We start from the raw sequence: 22094 nt of genomic DNA on the forward strand, positions 1-22094 counted from the left end.
CTTTGCAGATTTACTTCTTCAAATTAATATGTTACCCAGGCGATGGCATTTCTTTTGAGAAATGAAATCGTGGCTCAAGGAGGCATTCTAATGTGGTATGAGGACCACCAATGAAATGAACTGTGGCTCCAGAAAGAACAAAGCATCTCACTTGTGCAAGCAGGGAATATGTGTTTTGAAAGAGTCATTATCAATTCAGAAAGTTGGATTTTCTACTTGAGCTCATCCCTTTCAAACGCCCAGTCGGGCGAGCAAAAGCAAAAGTACCACAAAGGATATCATAAGCATAAGAATCAATGGCAAAAACAACCACTTCAGACACAGGCAAAATCTAAGGGGAAGGAAGAAGCATGAATATTTCCAACTCAGGACTCCACACTTATTTTAATTTTCTTCCCTCAGAATGTCCACCAGAGCTTGCAACAGCCGGTCATCTCTGTGCTTATAAGGTTTCGTGTTATAGAAAACATCAACATAGTCGTTATATAGACTGTCCTCGGACTCTTTAAGCTGGGAAGGCTTGTTCAACTTTTCCAGGGCTTCATAGAAAGTTTCATAAGGGATGTTGAGCTTTGCACTTGGAGGCTTCTTTGGTGATTGCTTTGGGGGTGAGTTTTTGTTGAAAGCACTTTGAAGGAGTCTCAGCATCGCCTCGGATGGGGCTGCCTCTGCCAGCTCATTCCTCCTGTCCCCTGTACTGTCGCCACTAGGGCTCTTTGACATGAGGGGGTTCTTTTTCGGGTTCTCTTGTGTGGGCTGCTCCTAAAACATAGAACACCACCGACAAAAGGAAGAAGATTCATTATTTAGAACCTGGCAAGCCAGCTGCAACACATGTCCACTGCACACTGTTGAAGAAACCCTTTGAGAAGCAGAGACAGCATGAGGCTTAGAGACATACTAACTTGGGCTTCAGTCCTCATTTTTGCATTTACTCATGTTCTCCTGGCACCTGTTTAATTTCCCTGAACTTCACTTGTAAAATGAGAACAAGAGTCTTTCATTTCTGGTGGTTCTGAAGACTGAATGGGATCATGTGTATGTATTCATACCTTATTGGCCTGCTGTACTTGTCAGCCTTCTATAGTAGAATTCATTTTAGGGAATTTAATAATTTTGAATTCCTTAATTTTAATTTTAATTTTAATGAAAGAAAACATTTTTTTAAATAATACAGTTTCATCCTATGGAAAGTAAACAGTTTACCATTCCCACTGTCTTTCCTCCCTGCCCATGTTTTGGGAAGAAATTGATATTAAAATATTTAATAACTCATACAGAAGACACCAGCAATGCTTCGTGTGAATGAAGTTTCCTGGAGGCCCCTTGTTCTGTCATCAGCTACCCTTTCAGCCACTGAGTTTGTTTTGTTTTGTTCTGTTTTATTTCATTTCATTTTATTTCATTTTTTATTTTTTTATTTTGAGGGGGGTGGTTACAGAGAGAGAGGGAGTGAGAGAATCCCAAGCAGGTTCCAAGGTGTTAGCACAGAGTCCAACGCAGGGCTCTATCCTACGAACCTTGGATCATGACCTGAGTGGAAAGCAAGAGTTGGATGGGTGGCTCAGTTTGTTAACCCATGTGCCCCTCAGCCCCTGAGTTTTATAAAGGGGTCTTGGGAGAGACCAGGGTGATAAGCCACGTGGGGTGGAACTGGAGATATCAGAGAAGCAGCTCTTTGTCAACCAGTGTGGAAGTAACTCAACTTTTTAACAACTGTAGGGTCTGATTCATACCCCTTAAGGAATCTTGGAGGGAGAAATACCCATAAAGTCAACTTGCCTCTGGGACTGTGAAGAAAAGGCCTCTGGGGTGGGGGCCCCTAGGGGGCGGGGGTAAGCTGCTTTGCAGAATGTAAATGGAACCAGAATCTGAGCTGAGGACTTCATACAACTAGTTTATAAGTTTCTTAAATAATTACATCTTTATATCTCCCAAAATACCCATCACTGAGCCAGACTTCATGAAAGGTCATTCTGGAAATTCTGATTACCTACCTACTACATCTGAGGCACTATGCTAGATGCTGGGGGATTAAGAGATAAACAAAATGTGGTGTCTGCCCACTGTCTGATAAGAGAGAAGCCAGCAGCCTCAGTAGGCTGAGTCTCAGTAGGAACAGGAATGACTGACTAGCTATCCTATGAAATTTTCTCAGAGAAATTGAGACTGGGATTCAGTGGCTTCCCTTAGAGCTGCCAAAAGTGTCAGTTAAGGAATTAGTAAAGAGAAGCCTACAGGATTTGGTCACTTGAGCCTTGGTTTTCTTTCTGGAAAATGGACATGCTAAATGTCTGTCTTCTCTAGGTTACAGGGATTATTGGTTAAATGAGACAATGTAAAAAATACTTGTAAAGTATGTGTGATACAGACATTAGGCATATGTGATCATGCATAAAGATAGCTCTTTTTTTAGGGGTGCCTAGGTGGCTCATTCAGTTAAGCGTCCAACATTGGCTCAAATCATGATCTTGTAGTTCGTGGGTTCCAGCCCTGCGTTGGGCTTTGTGCTGACAGCTCAGAGACTGGATCCTGCTTTGGATTCTGTGTCTCCCTCTATCTCTGCCCCTCCCCTGTTCATACTCACTCACTCAGTGACTCTCTCTCTCTCTCTATCAAAAATAAATAAGCTTTAATTTTTTTAATTTTTAAAAAGATAGCTCTCTTTATAATTTGATATGTCCTACATTTTGATACATGTAAGTTGATATGTTATAAATTCTCATGTTAGAGAATTTCATACCTTCGAATTCATCAACTTTAATCTCTAAATTCTGGACAAAAGAATAAACTTAAATAATATGAGGGTTTTATTTAATGGCAAACAGTTTGGCACTCTCATTCCCTTTTCTCCCCACTCATGTTTGACTTTCTCTCTGTCTGAAAATTAGATACAGCTCTACTCACTACATTGTCTACTACAGTTCAAAGAAAGATGTGCCAAGAATGCTCAAGAGAACAGAGCCACACAGACCTCCCCCGGATCCACCATCTTCTCCACCCCTCTTCTGTCATTCTGAACGGTGTTGTAGGATGTGTACACACGAGGCTGTTTCATGTGTTCTGGCTGAGAAGAGGTCCCATGAAAAATCAACTTCCAGTTGACAATTCTTCCTTCATTTTGCATTCTTCCAGACTACGGATAAGCATACACATAAGTTTAGGGTGTATTCTGAGAAATTTCAAACTCCTTAAAAGTATCTGTAAAATCTATTAAAAATTCTGTACATGCCATGTGTAGAGCACTATGTACAAAGAAGTAAATCATTGGATTCACTGTTGTCATGAAAATGGACAGTTTATAGGTTCAAGGATTTAAAGACTGATTATTTGCTTCATTTAATTAAAAAAGCAAAACTCTTTACATGAATGTTCTTTTCTATTCTGTTCTTGGAAAGTTGACTTTACTTTCCATAAATAGAATTATATTTAGTAATTATCAGCTTGTAGAAACATTCCAATGGAGAAAAAGCCTCTTTGGAGTATTATAAATAGACTTCAGTATTAATCAGCACTTAAAAACTGTAGATTTATGGGAAGAGTAATAATTTTCAGAGGCTCAACAGTTATGCCAAAAATAATGTGCTGAAATCTAAAAATATCTAAAAAGAATATGAAAGTGTAGGCTCAGATTTTACAGACTTGATATAAAATAGTCTTATCTTGGTAAACAGATTTTTCTTAGTTTTTTAAAGATGAAATTGAGTTAAAGAACAGAGGACAAGTTCAAGAATAGAACTACTTCCTAAGAACATTTTCTTGCTCTCCCTATGAGAGCAGGAATTTTTACAGATTCTGGTTCTAAATCATAATTTTTGCAGTCTGTAGGGGAAAGCTATTTTCAGAGAGAAAAATGTAACAATGACTATAGAATTTGTATTAATTTAATGGAAATCCTTAGGAATTTAAAATAATTTCTTTTAAAAGAGTTATCTAGACTTTCAAATCCGATGCTGCTGAACAGTTCTATCTTGGGAGAACTCAGACCTGAAACACTGTTTGTATATGTGCTCAACCTGTAGAAAATGCTGGAGAAATGATGCAAAAGTAGATAATTCAGCTGTATTTAGCTTTTTGCTCAGACACTCCTTACTCTATTTTTGTTATCATGAGTTACAATTTTAGAAAGATATCAAAGAGTGTTAGTAAACAGAGTGAAAGAGAAGTGAGAAATGCTTTTCAGTTTGTTTCATAACTGAAGCAAAACAAAACAAAAAAGTCATATTAAATAAGATTTCTTGTGTAACAAGTCAATAGCCACTATAGTAAGAAGTGGTAAGAGTTTCTTCATGTGACCCCAGCAGAATGTCATAGCAAGGCTGGTATAGCATTTAACTGTCTTTGTAAATAGAGGTAATTCTGGTGTCTGAGTAGGTCATATGGCTGGCGGCATTCTGACATTGGAACACTTGGATTTGTCACGTAGTCTGTAACATTATTAATACATCTTTTTTTTTCTTTATTATGGTATGGCTTATTTATTTAATTATTTATTTAGTCATTCAGTCTATAAAGCCAAGTGGGCAGGGATTGAAACATTACACCTTTTCCTTACTTTTACTAGAGAGTGACCTGAATGCCTTAGGACCTTGATTAATGATGATACCAATCTTAAAAGTACTTGAAAATGTTTAAAAGTGAGCCTGTGTTTCTATATCTTTTCATTCACACTTACCATATCCGTAATTCGCAAGGTCCAGGTGCCTATGGGATTCTCTCCCCATGTGTGAACAGACATGAAGTCCCAATTCTTGAAACCATTAGGAGATGTATCCCGTTCTCTTTCAGCCAACAGTACAGTGCTGGTGCCTATTTTCAAGAGACAAATACAAATTAATGAATGTTCTAAATGTACTGAGAGTAGGATACACTTTAGCAACTAATAAATGAAAATGAAAACTGGGAGAGAGTTGCCCTCCTAATTTTCCCTTTTTTGTATAAGATCAGGATAGAAACATTATAAAAAAAATGTTTTTACTCATAGAAATTAGCATATTGCCTGGCATATAATAAGTTCTCAGTTAATATTTTGGTAAAATAATAATGAGTATATTGATTAAGTTTTTTTTTTTTTTTGAATAAGGAGAACTCATAGAACTACATTTACAAACTATGGATTCAGAGACCTAAAATACATTTTAGTGGAACTATCATTTTGAAATTTAAGAGGAAGTCTTGAAAATTTATTTGGTGCCTGTGCCTATAATCTAGTGTAGGCATAAAAAAATAAAGCTATATTAATTTCATAATGTCTTGTCATCTAAAAACTAGTAGTGGGATTTAACTCTAAAATTTCAAATCCAAGTTCTCTGTAGATCTAGATGAAAGGGTCAAGTGATCTGTAGGGCCATCAATGAGAAAGCATTCCACTCATATTCAGGCCAACTCCAAAATAGCTAGAAAGCATGACTCCAAATCAACAGTGTCTATAGTCCAAACCTCTAAGAAGTTTATATCCTGGAAGGAGATGACAGAGGGAGCTCATCTTTCCTCATAACTCACCTATAGAAATTGAATTTAGTCTAGTGAATCCTACTAAAAAATGAAAGAGTATTAGGATAGCATTTCCTGGTTGGATTAAAGTTTATGGTTTACAACCTCTTCCCTATCCATGATCTCATCTGAGTTAGTACTTTCTCAGGAAAGGGCAATTGCCTATACATTCTATCATATGACCTTTGCAATGCCATCATGGAATATTTGTTAGTCTTCTCAATATTCTTTCATGGGTCACAAGTCCTAGTTTTTTGGTTGATTCCTTATATGTGTCTGATATATTTGTCAGCTTTATTAATTATCAGAGTAACTTTCACTAATATGTTGCCTAAGAGAAATGAATGATAGATCAGTGACCTGGGAAAATGAGCACAGTTTGAAAATGTGTAACTCCATAAAGTTTTATTAATTGGTATTATTTGAATAGACCTCATTCTCTACTTATCTAAGAACCAGTAGGAATGAGTTGGCAGAGTTCTGATGCCAAAAAAATTAAAAAATAAGCATATTTTCTTAAGTCCTGAAAACATCTATTGGGAAACTCAGCCCTATAAAAAAATCATTGATTTAAAATCATTCAATATACTCTTTAAAATTTAACTAAATGATTTAGAATAAATTTTTGAAGTTTTTAAAAAGTTTACCAGCAGCAGAAGTGAGTGTAACATGAAGGTCTCCTCTTCGGGAATATTCAATAGTTGCTTCAAATTGCACATGTTCCAGGGACTTGATGGCATTTTCTTGTTCTTCACAAGCTCTTGTTGGAATTTCAATGATAACTTCTCCATTACCTTTCAGGGCTCTAAATACATTTTGAACAAAATCACTGGATAAAGTACATCTCTTCTTCTTTGTATTTTATGCAAATACATACACATCAGTCTTGACTAGATACTCAGCTAAGCTTGTTGTCTCTCCCTGTTATGAGTAGAACAAAATTCAGGAGTAGCTAGAAATAATGTGTAGAAAATGGTAAGGTTTTTACAGAAATGTAAAAAAATTCTACAATTTTTATGCATCATAAAAGACCACAAATAGCTAAAGTAACCCTGAGAAAGAACAAAGTTGAAGGCATTCCACTTCCTCATTTCAAAATATATTTCAAAACTATAGTAATGAAAATAGTATGGTACTGGCATAAAGACAGACATATAGACCAGTATAACAGAATAGAGAACTTAGAAATAAACCCAAGATTATATGGTCAACTGATCTTCAACAAGGATGCCAAGAATAGTCAATGGGGAAAGAGCAGTCTGTTCAGGAAAGTGTGCTGGGAGAACTGGATATCCATAGGCAAAGTAATAAAATTGGACCCATATCTAACATCATACACAAAAACCAACTCCAAATGGAGTAAACACCATAAGACGTGCAATTGTAAGTCTGGAAGAAAACATAGGAAGAAACTTCATGACATTGGTCTTGGCAGTGATTTAATGGTTATGACACCTAAAGCACAGGCAACCAAAACAAAAGTAAGCAAGTGGGAATACATCAAGCTAAAAATCTTCCGCATAGCAAAGGGAACCATCAACGAAATGAAAATACAACCTAAAAAATGGGAGAAAATATTGCAAACCGTATATCTGATAAAGGGTTAACCTATAAAAATATAAGGAAATTCCTACAGCTCAATAACCAAAAAATAATAATAATAATTAATAACCTGATTAAAAAGTGAGCCAAGTACTTATATAGATATTTTTCGAAAAAGACCTATAAATGACCAGCAGGCATATGAAAAAAATTTCACCTTTGCTAATCATCAAGAAAATGCAAATCCAGACACCTGTCAGGATGGCTGTTAACAAAAAAGCAAAAGACAACAAGTATTGAAGAAGGTGTGGAGAAATGTGAACCCTTGCATAATTGGTGGGAATACAAATGGTGCAGTCACTATGGAAAACAGCATAAAGTTTTCTCAAAACATTAAAAATAGAACTATCAAATGATCCAGCAATCCCACTTCTGGATATTTATCCAAAATAACTGAAAACAGGATCTTGAAGAGATCTCATGTTCTTTTTAGCACTATTCCTAATAACCAAGATGTGGAAACAACCTAGATGTCTATCAACAGATGGAAGGTTAAATAAAATGTGGTAAAAACACATATAATCTTTAAAAAGAAAAGATAGGGGCGCCTGGGTGGCGCAGTCGGTTAAGCGTCCGACTTCAGCCAGGTCACGATCTCGCGGTCCGGGAGTTCGAGCCCCGCGTCGGGCTCTGGGCTGATGGCTCAGAGCCTGGAGCCTGTTTCCGATTCTGTGTCTCCCTCTCTCTCTGCCCCTCCCCCGTTCATGCTCTGTCTCTCTCTCTCCCAAAAATAAATAAACGTTGAAAAAAAAAATTTAGAAAAATAAAAAGAAAAGATATTCTACTATATGCAACAATATGGATAAGCACTGAAGATATTATGGTAAGCGAAATAAACAAGTCACAGAGAAATAAATACTGCATAAAATTCTACTTAAATGAAGTATCTAAAATAGTCAAATTCATAGATTCAAAAAGTGGAATTGTGGTTGCCTGGGGCTAGGGGAAAATGGAGTTGCTAATCAATGGGCATGTAAGTTACACAAGATGCATAAGTTCTAGAGATCAGTTGTGCAACAATTGTACTTAGAATCAACAATAATGTATTGTATACTTAAAAGTTAAAGAGGGTAGGTCTCATGGTAAGAGTTCTTACTACAATAAAACAAAATAGAAAAGAAAAGAAAAAATTTGGTGAGGAACAGAGATACAAGAATATAGTGCTATTTGCTGTGGAATAGAATTTAGGCAGGTTTGCCTTGGACCCATCAAAAAGTGGTCCATTACTGAAATGGGCCTTCTTAAGAAATGATATTATCTCCATAATGAATGTTCCCCAAGGCTCCCACTCTCAGATTTTTTTCTGTGAGTGGGTCTTTTTTTTTTTTTTTAGTTTTGAAATGTATGATTTACTTATTTTTTAAAGTTTATTTTTGAGAGAGAGAGCACAAGTGAGTGAAGGGCAGAGAGAGAGGGAAAGAGAGAGAATCCCACACAGGCTACACGGAGCCTGAAGCAGGGCTCAAGCTCACCCGGAAGTGGGGCTAGAACTCACCTGGTGTGGGACTCGAACTCACAGCCAGTGAGATCATGACCTGGGCTCAAGTCAGATGCTTAACTGACTGAGCTACCCAGCCACCCCAATGAGCAGATCTTTAATATAATCATGGTTTCCTTGAAAGAATCAACAAAATAGTTATACCAGATTCTGCTTCTCTGGCCAGATCTGGTAGGCTGGATGTGTTCTTATGTAAAAGCAGCATGGTAAACGATCATTGATGAAAAAAAAAAAAAAATCATGAATCACATAGGACTATAGCGTGAAGAGAGGCTCTTCTGGAAATGGGTTTTGGATAATATTGGTTGGTAAGTATTACATATAATCAATTCTAAGATACATTTTTAAAAAATACTTTAACATCTTTGACTTTGGGATTAATCTTAAAACTAATAGCTAGTAGTAGTTTAATTGGCAATGAGTTTTCTTAGTGATATATAAAACAATGAATATAGATAGGCTAGGAAAGGAAAATGGAAATATGCTAAGTTGACTTGCAGATTTCCGATCTTTCGATGATTCCCATGGGCCAACAGGGAACTATGGCAAATGCTCTCTCCATCTACTTCAGAGGGTAGGTGAGAAAAAAATTAGGCAGAGTGACAAACATCATAATCAAATAGTGCCATGGGCACACATTTGTTTAAAATTCCTGCAGATACTTACCTGGGCTCAAATTCATTGTCCTTTACAACACACTCTTTCTTCTCAGGCACACTGGTCCAGGTCCTGGGATCAGCTAAATCCACCAGAGCTTTGGCATTTAGCAACCCAAATCCAAATCGACTATTCACCATCAAGCCTGCTCCATTCTTTTTCCATCCAGGGTTATTGGCCAGTGGGTCATACTCAGAGGTCCAGACAACCAAGTGCTGCATGTCTCGCCATGTAAGATTTGGACTGGAGGGGAAATGACCCAAAATATTTTTCAGGGACAAAAAATGATGTATCCTTGAAAAAGTAAAACAAGTATCTTCTTGTTTTACTTGTAAGTAAAACAAGTAAAAAAAGTAAAAACAAGCATCTTCTATTTATAGATAATGAAGTCCTTTTTGCAACTATACTTTTATTGGTGTATTTCTTTTGGTGTATCTTTTCATTTGGAATTTAAAATACAGTACTGAAAGTTTCTCTCCATACCATATAAATTAAGCTCCTATTATAAGTAAAATTTGGGTTTCAATATGGTAGAAATATGTAATTTTGTCCCCAATTTTTACTGGAACAAAAATTTTAAATGACAAAACTTCCTTTGTGTCTCTGTTTTCTGCTGTCTATTCACAGCCTTGGCACTTTCCACATTATGCACTCACAGATGAGGCTTTGACTTCCTTCTTAGGAAGACTCAGATTTTAAAGACATAGCTTGGCTCCATAGTCTTAAATATCTTGCCTCTTTTCTTTATATATCAATGTTAAGAATACACTTATCTTGATGAGCACTGAGTCGAATATGGGTTTGTTGATTCACTATATTTTACACCTGGAACTCATCTAACACTGTATGTTAACTACACTGGAATTAAAATTTAAAACAAATTGTCAAACTCTTAGCTACTTGACATCACTCTTGCAAGACACTATGCTGAATACTGTGGAGATATCAAAGGAGGTGATTCTTATCTTTACACAATCCAGCAAAAGAACTAAGCTTTTCTATAACTGTAATGTACCTGTTGAATACTTTATTCATGGCATCATGTGTTATAGGAATTTAGAGAAGGAAGAGCTCTGGGGATGGAAAGATCTAGGAAAGCTTTGCTAGGAGGAAATATTTTATCTGAACTTTGAAGTTTGGGTAGAATGTCAAGAAGTGAAGAGATAGAAAAGGGATGAGGCAACAGAACAAAACCTACAAGGGTGAAAGTATAGGATGTGACCAGAATACAGTGAGGTGTTGGTTTTCTGGAGCAGGGAAGAGGTGATAGGGTACTGAGCTGGATGGTGAGGACCTTGGATGCCAGGAAAAGGAGCTTATGCTTTATCCCTTGAGCAACCGGGAATCAAGGATTTTTGAGCAAGGAAACGGCATAATTAGAAGTCTTGATAAGATTAATTTATCAGCAATATAAAGATACATCAGAGATACGTGGGATTTTTGGATCTATTATAATAAAGATGCAGCCTTCCCAGATCTTTCTATTTAAAATTTCAATTCTCCTCACATGCTCCTGAACTCCCTTATCCTTCTCCCCCCCCCAATAGTACTCTTCTAACATACTGTGTAATTCATTTGTTTTGTATATTATTAATGTCTGTCTCCCCTGCTATAGCTATGTAGGAAGGGTTGACATTTTTGTCTATCTAGTTCTCTGATGTATACCATTCAGAAGAATGCCAGGCACAGGCGATATTCTGAGTTAAATATTTGTTGGTTGGATGACTGAATGTGCCTAAGTATTAAGTAGCCCTAATAATTTTTAAACTTGTGGCATTTTGTCATCAGATTCTTTTAGGATCTGAAGCTTTTCCTTAGCTTTGAGACCTGCATTGTTTCTATCAAGCCAATCAAGCATTATTTAATAAATAAATACCCAAGAGTTTTGTCCTCAAGTTTTATATCTTAGCACTAGGTTGTGAAACAACCATCAGGGGAATCTGGCTTAATTTGCTCTTTTTCCTCAGAGCCCAAAATGTACTGGTTAAACAGTCCCCTGGTGACAAGAAAGAGGCAACACACATCCTTAAACACTGAAGAGTCTGGTTCTTGGTTAAAATTCCACATGTGATTTTCAGGTTTCTTTAGAGGCATGACAAAGGCTCTACCTGGCAGGCTCTATGAAGAAACTTCCCTCCCCACACCAGCCTAGATGTGGTCTCTAAAAGGAGTTGCCATCAAGGACTCAGGCCCCTACCTGGTTAGGTATATTTACTTTACCACCCCTTTTGCCTTCATTCCTAGGTCTCCTTATCTGAGGCCAAGGGTAGAGGTCTTCTTCAGACCTCTGGACTCTACCCAAGGCCTCCTTATGGGGAGAAAGGAGGACACCTTAAGATACTTCTGCCCATTCTGACTCAGTACCCAGTACCATACTCTCAGCCTTCATTCTTGCCCCACCTCCACCCCAGTCAATAAAACCAGCAGGGCCTTATGTTTGGGCTCCCTCAACAGTGACATGACTCCCCATGTCTGTGCTACTTTACCTGCCATTCAACTGGCACACTTTTCCATGGAGGAATATGGAATAGGAGGAGTTAGCATTTTTTTTCTGATTTTAGAGTCTTGTTTAAAACATTGTAGTAAGGAGTTAAAGGCTTAACTCTTTCATTTTGTATTTATTGCTTTAATCTGCTATTCTGACACCTGGCAGCTTAGTTCTCTCTCTCATCTCAGCTCCTGACAAACATAACACCTAACTCTAGTGAGTGACTGATGGAGTGCTTAGAAAGACTCCAGTTCATTGATTCTTTTGGGCCCCAGACTGCTTGCATCATAGTTACCTGTTACACTTGTGAATAGTGAAAATTTCTGAATTCCACCTAAACCTATTGAATCAAAATATGAGGGTAGGACATGATTTTGATATTTATATTGCAAAAACCTGTCTAGTTAATTCTATGTCATAGCTAAAATAATAGGAACTGGAAGAAAGCATACAAGCATATAACCAATTAAGACAATTGAAAGTCTTTTCAAATCACGGGGTTGGAATAGGGAGTAATAGAAAGCACATCAAACCATATTTTATACCAAAAAGACCTGTGCTGTCTCAAGCAAGTCACCTCATTTCCCTGAGCCTGAGGTGACTCATCTGTAAGATGAGAGGGTTGAGTATGATAATCTCCAGAATTCTTTCCTATTCATACCTCCTATCTGCCCAGTATCATAAATACCTTATTTAGGTAGTGTTTCCAAGTTGGCCAACCCACACTAAGGAATATTAATTGACTAATTAACTAATAAAAATTAATTATCTTAGCAGAAATGGCTATTTTCTCAGTATAGGAACCAATTCCATTCTATTAAGCATTTTATTGAAATTCTTTCTTCCTTCCAGTTTTTTTAGGCTTATATATTTATTTTGAGACAGAGAAACAGACAGACCAGGGGAGGGGCAGAGAGAGAGAGAGAGAGGGAGAAAATCCCAAACAGGATCTGCGTTGTCAGTGCAGATCCAGACTCAGGGCTTGATCTCACAAACCATGAGATCATGACCTGAGCTGATATCAGAGTTGGATGCCCAACTGACTGAGCCATCCAAGCACCCTCCTTCCAGTTTTTGAAAGTTAGTTTTAGGTAAAAGCTTCTAATCTTTGTGGTCAGTGGGAAACACATCAATTTTTCATTTGGACCATCAGTGCGAGCAGGTGTGTATATGGAGGTTGGGGTGAGGAAGTGTACTAAGGAGATATAAGGCAGGGTTATGAAATTAAACATAAAGCATAGACTTTCTATAGCAGATAATTTATTTTCTATTTAGGTGCAGGCTCTATTTTTAAAATTTTTTTACCGGGGCGCCTGGGTGGCGCAGTCGGTTAAGCGTCCGACTTCAGCCAGGTCACGATCTTGCGGTCCGTGAGTTCGAGCCCCACGTCGGGCTCTGGGCTGAAGGCTCGGAGCCTGGAGCCTGTTTCCGATTCTGTGTCTCCCTCTCTCTCTGCCCCTCCCCCGTTCATGCTCTGTCTCTCTCTCTCCCAAAAATAAATAAAAAACGTTGAAAAAAAATTTAAAAAATTTTTAACCTAATCTTTGCAAAAGATTCAGGGGAACTTCACTGTCATGCAGTTAGGAAAATTAAGCTTGTTTTCCTAAAAGGTTATCCTCCATTTATGTGATCGCATTTCATAAATGAAAAGAAACTGCTAACAATAGTGCATCTCATTCCTGACAGCTTTCCTTTGTTAATTAGTGCTCAACAGCATCCACAATAATTAAATTTTTAAAAACTGCATTAGGTTGCTAATCAAGGATATGTTTATAGAAAATAAGGAGTATGGAATTAAACATTGAAATTAAGCATTGCTTCTAATTAGTGTAGGTAAAGTAATCTAGAGACAAAATTCTAAAGTGGAAAATCTTACAGGCTACCTGGTTCAGCCTCTAATCACATGTAAGTAAACCTAGATATTAAAGATTTTCTAACCTGGACACTTTCCAACATTTCACAACCCACTGAGTCAAGGATTTCTTTGATGTGTTTTAACCAAAAGTTCCATTGCAGCATCGAAATCGAATCCTATTTCCCTTTCTCTAGCCTTTAATGAAAACAGATTAGTTAATCTGGATCTTTAATATCTCCACAGGTGTAAAGGGAGTCAGTGTTTTACTTCAGAATTTTTGTTCTTTATTAAAAATTATTCTGATTCCTCTGCTCTCTCCTCAGAATAACTGAGGCTATGCCAATTAAGTACCCTATTGAGCATCTTTAGAACCATACCTAGATGAGATTGTAGGAAAATGCAATTATAAAGTAACTCTTTACAGAAGTTGTTTCTTGAAATTTAGTTAAGGTACTCCCAGCACTAACACTAGCTGGGATCCTTGTTAAAAATGGGGATTCCCAGGCCAAATACCAGATATTTTTGAATCTGAGCACTGGCATTAGGACTTGGGAATCTTCCTATTAAATAAAGCCCAAAGGATTATGCTGCTGTTCAAGAAACACTCTTCTAGGAAAGAAAAATATTCCTCTACACATATTTGAGCCAATACCTATTCTTTCTCCTCTGTTCTCCCTTTCCCATTCCCTGGCATTCCAGCTATGTCATGTTTAATGTTTAATGTAGTATAATAGGTAATCCTCTTGTGACAAGGAGTCTTTTATGATAAACTCACGAGCACATGAGTTATGACAGTCCTTTATCAGCATCAATCTTCTTAACACCTCTTTCTTTGAGGGTCTGATGGACTGCCATCCAACATTTCCTCTCCCTTGCAGGCCTGTGAGAGGCAGTGTAGTATGTAGTAGCAGATAGCATAGGATTTGTGGTCAGACAGATCTGAATTTGAATCTGCTTTTGGGATCTTGGTTACGTTTCTCAACCTCTCTAAGCCTCAAGTTCTTCTTTTATAAAATGCAAGTAATAATTTCTTTTTCAGAAGGCTGTTGTAAGGGCTAGAATTAGTATTGTATACAAAGAGGTTAGCACAGTGTCCAGCTCATAGTAAGAACCTGACAAATACTGAAGGTTATTATTCTTGATAAATTTAGCCCACAGTTGTTCTCCATAGTTGTTCCTTGAGGAGTGACCCTTGGTTAAATGATTTATCCCAATCTTGATTGTCTAGAGGCACTTTTAGAAATTCTGCCATTCAACAAAAACAGACACATAGACCAATGGAATAGAATAGAAATCCCAGAACTAGACCCACAAAAGTATGGCCAACTAATCTTTGACAAAGCAGGAAAGAACATCCAATGGAAAAAAGACAGTCTCTTTAACAAATGGTGCTGGGAGAACTGGACAGCAACATGCAGAAGGATGAAACTAGACCACTTTCTTACAGCATTCACAAAAACAAACTCAAAATGGATAAAGGGCCTGAGTGTGAGACAGGAAACCATCAAAACCCTAGAGGAGAAAGCAGGGAAAGACCTCTCTGACCTCAGCCGCAGCAATTTCTTACTTGACACATCTCCAAAGGCAAGGGAATTAAAAGCAAAAATGAACTATTGGGACCTCATGAAGATAAAAAGCTTCTGCACAGCAAAGGAAACAACCAACAAAACTAAAAGGCAACCAATGGAATGGGAAAAGATATTTGCAACTGACATATCAGTCAAAGGGCTAGTATCCAAAATCTATAAAGAGCTCACCAAACTCCACACCCAAAAAACAAATAACCCAGTGAAGAAATGGGCAGAAAACATTAATAGACACTTCTCTAAAGAAGACATCCAGATGGCCAACAGGCACATGAAAAGATGCTCAATGTCACTTCTCATCAGGGTAATACAAATCAAAACCACACTCAGATACTACATCACGCCAGTCAGAGTGGCCAAAATGAACAAATCAGGAGACTATAGATGCTGGAGAGGATGTGGAGAAACAGGAACCCTCTTGCACTGTTGGTGGGAATGCAAACTGGTGCAGCCACTCTGGAAAACAGTGTGGAGGTTCCTTAAAAAGTAAAAATAGGCATACCCTATAACCCAGCAGTAGCACTGGTAGGAATTTACCCAAGGGATACGGGAGTACTGATGCATAGGGGCACTTGTACCCCAATGTTCATAGCAGCACTCTCAACAATAGCCAAATTATGGAAAGAGCCTAAATGTCCATCAACTGACGAATGGACAAAGAAATTGTGGTTTATATATACAATGGAATACTACGTGGCAATGACAAAGAATGAAATATGGCCTTTTGTAGCAACGTGGATGGAACTGGAGAGTGTGATGCTGAGTGAAATAAGTCATACAGAGAAGGACAGATTCCATATGTTTTCACTCCTATGTGGATCCTGAGAAACTTAGCGGAAGGCCATGGTGGAGGGGAAGGAAAAAAAATGGTTAGAGAGGGAGGGAGCCAAAACATAAGAGACTCCTAAAAACTGAGAACAAACTGAGGGTTTATGGGGGTTGGGAGGGGTGGGTGGGTGATGGGTATTGAGGAGGGCACCTGTTGGGATGAGCACTGGGTGTTGTATGGAAACCAATTTGACAATAAATTTCATATTTAAAAAAAAAGAAATTCTGCCATTCAGAGTTTCTGAAATAATCATCTTGGTGTAGACAATTGAATAGAGTTCAGAAACCTGTCTATTTGAGAACAGATGTCTCACTAATTTCCATGTACTTTGTCAGGACGTATATAAAATGTAAGCTACAGTATGTCTATCTTATTGACGATTGAATCAAAATGAAAGGAATTAAATTCTTATTATATGCACCATGGATTCCTAGTATCTCTTATATTATGAACGGTGTGAGAAGCTCATGGAACCCACAAACCATTCCTTCAGAAAAGTGCCATACACATACTCATAAGCAATTCTGCATCTAGTTTCAATGAAGTTCATGAACTGCTGGTAACTCATTTATGTTATTTCATAGCAACCCATGAAGCTCCTGCTTTAAAAATATTCTATTAAAAATTAACTGAAGTTAATGAGGCTAGATCATTCTTAGATCATTTTCTTCTTGCACAGAAAAAAGTTTGAAATTTTAGAAATCAGAGGTTATAATTTTAATTTTCAGTTCTTGCATGAAATTAATATTACATCTGTTCATTGAGATAGGTGTTTCTACTATACTGGTCACTAGACAAGGATGGGTTAGGCCTGGATACTTCTATTTACATGCATCTGATAAGTGTTGGGTAGAAAAGACTTAAAATTTTAAGGATTTTTTTTTTATAGCTTCCTGGAACTAACAGCTTATATTCTCAAATCACAACTATCATCAGCCTATTTCACCATCTGTGTGAAACAGCTTGCTTTCATTTGACCTTATTTTCTTTGACTCTGGATGTTCCACCACCAACTTCAGTCATTCGTGTTAGATGATACCTTCAATTTTCAAAAAGGAAGAAATTTGGAAAAAAAAAAAAAAAGATCTAACCCTTCCCTTTTAGAGCTAGTAAATTGAACCCTCAACTGGAGATTAACTTGCCTAAGGTAGGGATATGCCTAGAACTTGAAGCCATGTGTTCCTTGAACTTTTGAGTGCTTAGATTATTTTTCCTTGAATTTGGGTTGGATCTGCTGATGCGAGTCTGACCTTGTGTTCATAGACTCTGCCTTCTGTCCATTCCTCTCCTGTTACGAGTGAATTCAGATTCTCAATGCAGCTCTTCTGCTGGGCCCCAGAGCTTCAAGTTTCCCTGTTTCTGAGTGAGCCCCTGGATTTTCTCTTCCCATACCAGACATCTTCCCAGTCCCTCCAACTAGGTAAATTCTTGTGCAAAACTTCCTAGGCCTGTCTTACTTAGCCACTGTGGCCATCTCATTGCTGAGATACCACAACGAAACCACAACTTCACAGGTGGCCCCAGGGCTCCTGGATCTACATTGGACTTTCCAGAACAAATACTTAGCAACTTCAGAGTTTTTCCAGCCATGGCACAGGCCAAGGTGTTCTATTTTTCTGCTATTATGAACCTCGTCTACTGAATATTATGTGAGGGGAATGCTTTGTTCTTTCTCTAGAGAATACAGATGTTCTTCTATGATAACCTTCTTATTAGGAAGGATAACAGTAACTTGCAAATTTAACCACCTCCTCTATCATGCAACCAGAGCACCTGACTTGATATTGAAAGTTTTCTTGCCACTAGAAAGCAGAAACAAGGACAGATAAAAAGCTGTAGATACACAGTGTGCAACAGTTAGATTTTTTCCTCTGTATTAAGAGTTGTACTATTGGGTAACCAATATGAGGAAAAAAATAATGCCAAATCCTTTTTTAACATCATACACTAAAATTCCAGGGGAATTTAGAATTTAGATATGGCAAAGGAATCATAATAAAAGACATATAAATAAATGTTAATCTAATTTGAGGTCGTAAATATTTTTCTGAGCATGAAAGCAAAGGAAAAAGTCTTAAAGATACTGACAAATATAGGTGTATATATACTCATTTCATTGCAATAAAAATTACATATAAGTAAAATTAAAAGGTAAATGTCAAGCTAACCAAGCATTAATAGCTTTTCTAAACTAAGGTCATAAAACAAAATCAAGGTCATAAACAAGCAATCACAGGTGATAAATGGCCAAAGAATATAAGATATTGAGCTTCATCACTAATGAAATAAAAGCATATAAAGTTGAGACACCATTTTGCCCTATTAAAATAGCAAACATTTTAAAAGATAATAAAAGTAACTTTGGTAAGGAAACTCGCACTTGGACACAGTATTGACGGTAATGTAAAATGATATGGTCTTTCTAGATAGTAACTTGTCAGTATGTAGCCAAATCATTAAAACATGCATGCCCTTTGACCCAGAAATTCCAATCAGGGGTGTTTATCCTGAGGAAATTATCAGAGATAACAACCAATATTTATGGACAAGAGTGTGTATCTAAACATGATTAGATGACTTTAATATAATTTGCATTTATATAATGGGATACTACAAACAGATAATTCTGTTTTTAATTTTCATGTTTCCTGATATGTTAGATCAGCTCTAGGATTGGTTTATATAATCTGAAAAAAGAGGGATGTTTTATAAGCTTATTGTTCCTAATACTGCCCACAGGAAATTATCTGGACAAAGTCTTTCCTGGTGGGAACAAAATCTCATTGATTTAGCCATGAGAAAGTGCTCTTAATATATTATAGGGTAGATTTTAAAAATTACAAAATTACGTGTATACTAAGTTCCCAATTTTGTAAGATAAGTGTGTGTGTGTGTTAAATCTACATGGAGATGTTAACAGGAAGAGGACTTTAATAGTTTTCTAAGTTTCCTACTGTAAGCATAATTGAGAAAGCAATATATATTATTAAAAAGAAGGAGAGGCAATAAAGGTGATTAGAAGTTTTCTGGGCCTTACTTGGCTTCCAGCGCCAGAGCGAAGATGCCAGCAGCCAGGGGTGCTGAGGCTGAGGTGCCCGTGTGGGTCTCTGTGCAGTCATTGTGCAGGTCGGCACTGGTCTGGGTGGCATCCGGAAGGGAAGAAATGCAGGAGAGCATGTGAGGAGTGTTCTCCATCCCTGGGGGTTAACCATACCTAAGGCTGCATCTGCTACGATCAGGAAACTCAGCTGATTCGATTCCCTACTTCCTCTGTTAAACCATAGGCGGATGTTTGCCATCTGCTGATATTTTAGTTCACTCTCCTCTATATACAACTTGTGTATAATTCTGGCATCAAGATGCCTTTTCTGGGGATGAAGTACTCCCACTATGAATATTTTCTGAGATTCCCAAACGAAATACTGTCTGTAAAGAAGGGACAGTTTCAAAATCACTGTGAATCATGCTGGCCCATTAATCATCAGGTCCATTGTGTTTAGTCTGGCATATTTAGAAATTCTGCTTCATGCAAAATTCCCATTTGCCTTCAAATTGACATCTGACTGTCTCTTCAGCACGAGGATGTAGAGCCATTCTGATTTTGGCCACTTGAACTACTTGCACAAATTTGCTTAGTATGTATGTAGTGTGCACTCACTGTTGATATCATCTGATGGCCATGAGTTAGTGTCCATATTTGCACTATGATGAAAACGGTGTTTTTCAAATAAATGAAAGGTGTGTCAGATTCTGATCTGGTTACAAATTGTAAAACTGCTACTCAGTAGATGTGTCCCATGGGCACATGGTTTCCCCATGTGGTTTCCCCATCTGTAGAATGAGGTTGACATTTCCTGACTCATATTCTGAGGATGAAATGAGATCCTGTCTGTGAAAGCATTCTTACACAATATTACTGCACGTAAGGAATTACCCAGGCTAATTTTATCTTAATGAAGAGGTTGCCAAGACTGAAGGGAAGAAACCAAAAAGACTTCCAATCAGTCTGCCTTAAGGACCATAGCATTGCTGGTTTAGCAAGTAGTCGGGCCAAAGGATTACTAACAAGACACCCACCCAGGCTCCTGCACTATCGTTTTTAGCTGGAGATTTCAATGTGTGGGAGGGAGGTGTAAAAAAATAATTTGTTCTATTATCACCTCCTTTGGCTTCCCACTTTGAGTCGCTGAATTTCTCAAGTTATGGTGGCTCTGCTCCTTAGAGGGCTGCAGAAGCAAGGTTGTCCTTTTTCCCTATTGACGCAAGTAAGCCCCCAGAGATGACTGTGCTGAGGAAAAGGTTTGCGTAAGACAAAGGCTATGTTATTGCAACCATCTCAAATAGAATCCACCAGCTGTCTCTCCTATGGCAGATTTACCTAAGGAGAGAACTTTACAAAGATGGAAACTCTTCCTCCTACTTCACAGCATAATAGCTCAGATGAGGGACAGTCTATGAAATGGTGACTGAAATGTGTAACAGGCCACTTTCTGAAAAGCAACTTTAGATACCCCTAGGGACAACAATAGTCAGGGACTCTGAATATAAGTGGGATACATGTCTGCTATGCCTCTTTCAAAGGCTATAAAATATACCTGTCATAAAGATTTTCTGGGTAGAATATCACCATCTATTATTTGAGTAATTGAATATAAGGGCATGAGAGGGAGGCCAATGTTTCAAGTTGAGGCTAGAGGTTTACTGTCTAAACTAGAGTAAGTTGCAGAAGCAGGCAGAGTTCCAGAATAGTGATCCTGTATGGAAAAGAGAACTAGCAATTTTTTTTGAGACGCCATTAATATGAATCTTACACACATTCCAGTGTCTAATTATCATGGGGTTCACCTACAATCTAATTGAATCATGACCTATTATTTCATAGAGATTAGAATTTAGATACTTTAGCTAGATGGTTCTTTCTGTATCAGGAGTTAAAATTTGGGACCATACAGTTTAAAATTAAAAGTACTTCCCTTTGTTTGCAAAGCCCCCGAATGGCCCTTCATCACTGTGCCCTTGAAGGGAAATCCAATAATTGCCCTTGGCAGTCTGACTCATGGAAGTGAAGGCACAGCCAAGTGTGGGCTGGAGATGCTCTCTGAGCATATACCCTTCCTGAGCTGTTTATTCAGATGCTGAGAAGTTCATCTCGGGGGAAATTTAGACCGTTATTTTCCTGCAGGTTATCCATTCATAGGAAACATAGCTATTGTATGTTCTGTATTTTTATCATCTGCTAACGGGCATGTTAGACCATATCCCTGCTATTAAAGGATCAATAAGTACAAGGGTGGTGAAGCCCCTACAACCCTGTAATCTCCTTTAAGGCTGTTCTCAGGGAGGCATCACACAAGCAGAATAGATATTTTGATTCTTGGCTGTATGTAATGACAACTTAGTGGCTTCCCAGGGCTGGGTTTAAAGATGACAGAGAGGCAACATCATCTTGGCAGAGGCATCATTATCCTTGAGAGAGAAAACTCCCCAATAGATGCCAGCCTTTCAGGTGAGCAAAGTGTGAATCTCCCCAGCTAAGTCATCAAGCTTAAGCCAAGCAATTTTACCAAAGGTACTGACCAAAGGATCTTGTTGAATGCAAGCCCTGCTCCCCTACCTAAGCAGAGGAGTTAGACAAAAGCAACATACGATTCGCTGGTCGGTGTAATCGCCACTGCTGTATGAGGTGGCCAGGGTGGAGGAGCACTTCTCAGCATACCAGGGAGACAGGCCTTGCTGGGAGGCGCTGCTGATGGAGATGGTGTAGATGCTGTCTGTGTAGCCGTCACAATCACAGTTATCTCCCTGACGTCCCCCGTTCCCAGAAGCCCAGACGAAGATGGAGCCCTTTCCTTGTCTTCCCTAAAAGAAAAGCCAGACTATATCACATCTATCATCTGTTGGGATCACTGTCACATCCCCATAAAATCCCCAACAAATACATGCATGAAGTTCCCAGAAACATTTATTTGGAGTCTGTTTCAATGGCAGGTGCTCCAGCATCCGCGCTGGAAATCTCACAAGACTTCATATTACAAGCCACTGGGCCATGGCTCTGCTAGTCCTCCTTCATCTGGGCCCTCTCTGGG

At 38.1% G+C, this 22094-nt stretch overlaps 1 protein-coding gene across 1 annotated transcript in view; it reads right to left on the reverse strand.

Moving 5' to 3' along the window:
* Positions 1-384: 384 nt before the first annotated feature.
* PCSK1 (proprotein convertase subtilisin/kexin type 1) overlaps positions 385-22094 on the reverse strand; it is a 41226-nt gene continuing 19516 nt past the window's right edge. Inside the window, exons 8-14 of the mRNA XM_047072609.1 lie at positions 21655-21867; positions 19046-19146; positions 9260-9493; positions 6141-6298; positions 4676-4809; positions 2975-3136; positions 385-762 (exon numbers count right to left, since the gene is read on the reverse strand). Coding sequence (XP_046928565.1) covers positions 385-762; positions 2975-3136; positions 4676-4809; positions 6141-6298; positions 9260-9493; positions 19046-19146; positions 21655-21867 — 1380 coding nt within the window. The remainder of the gene's footprint in view (positions 763-2974; positions 3137-4675; positions 4810-6140; positions 6299-9259; positions 9494-19045; positions 19147-21654; positions 21868-22094) is intronic.

This window comes from Lynx rufus, unplaced genomic scaffold (assembly GCF_022079265.1).
Source record: "Lynx rufus isolate CCGP_SWC_20201006 ecotype Redwood Valley unplaced genomic scaffold, mLynRuf1.p SCAF_1, whole genome shotgun sequence".
Classification (NCBI taxonomy): domain Eukaryota; kingdom Metazoa; phylum Chordata; class Mammalia; order Carnivora; family Felidae; genus Lynx; species Lynx rufus.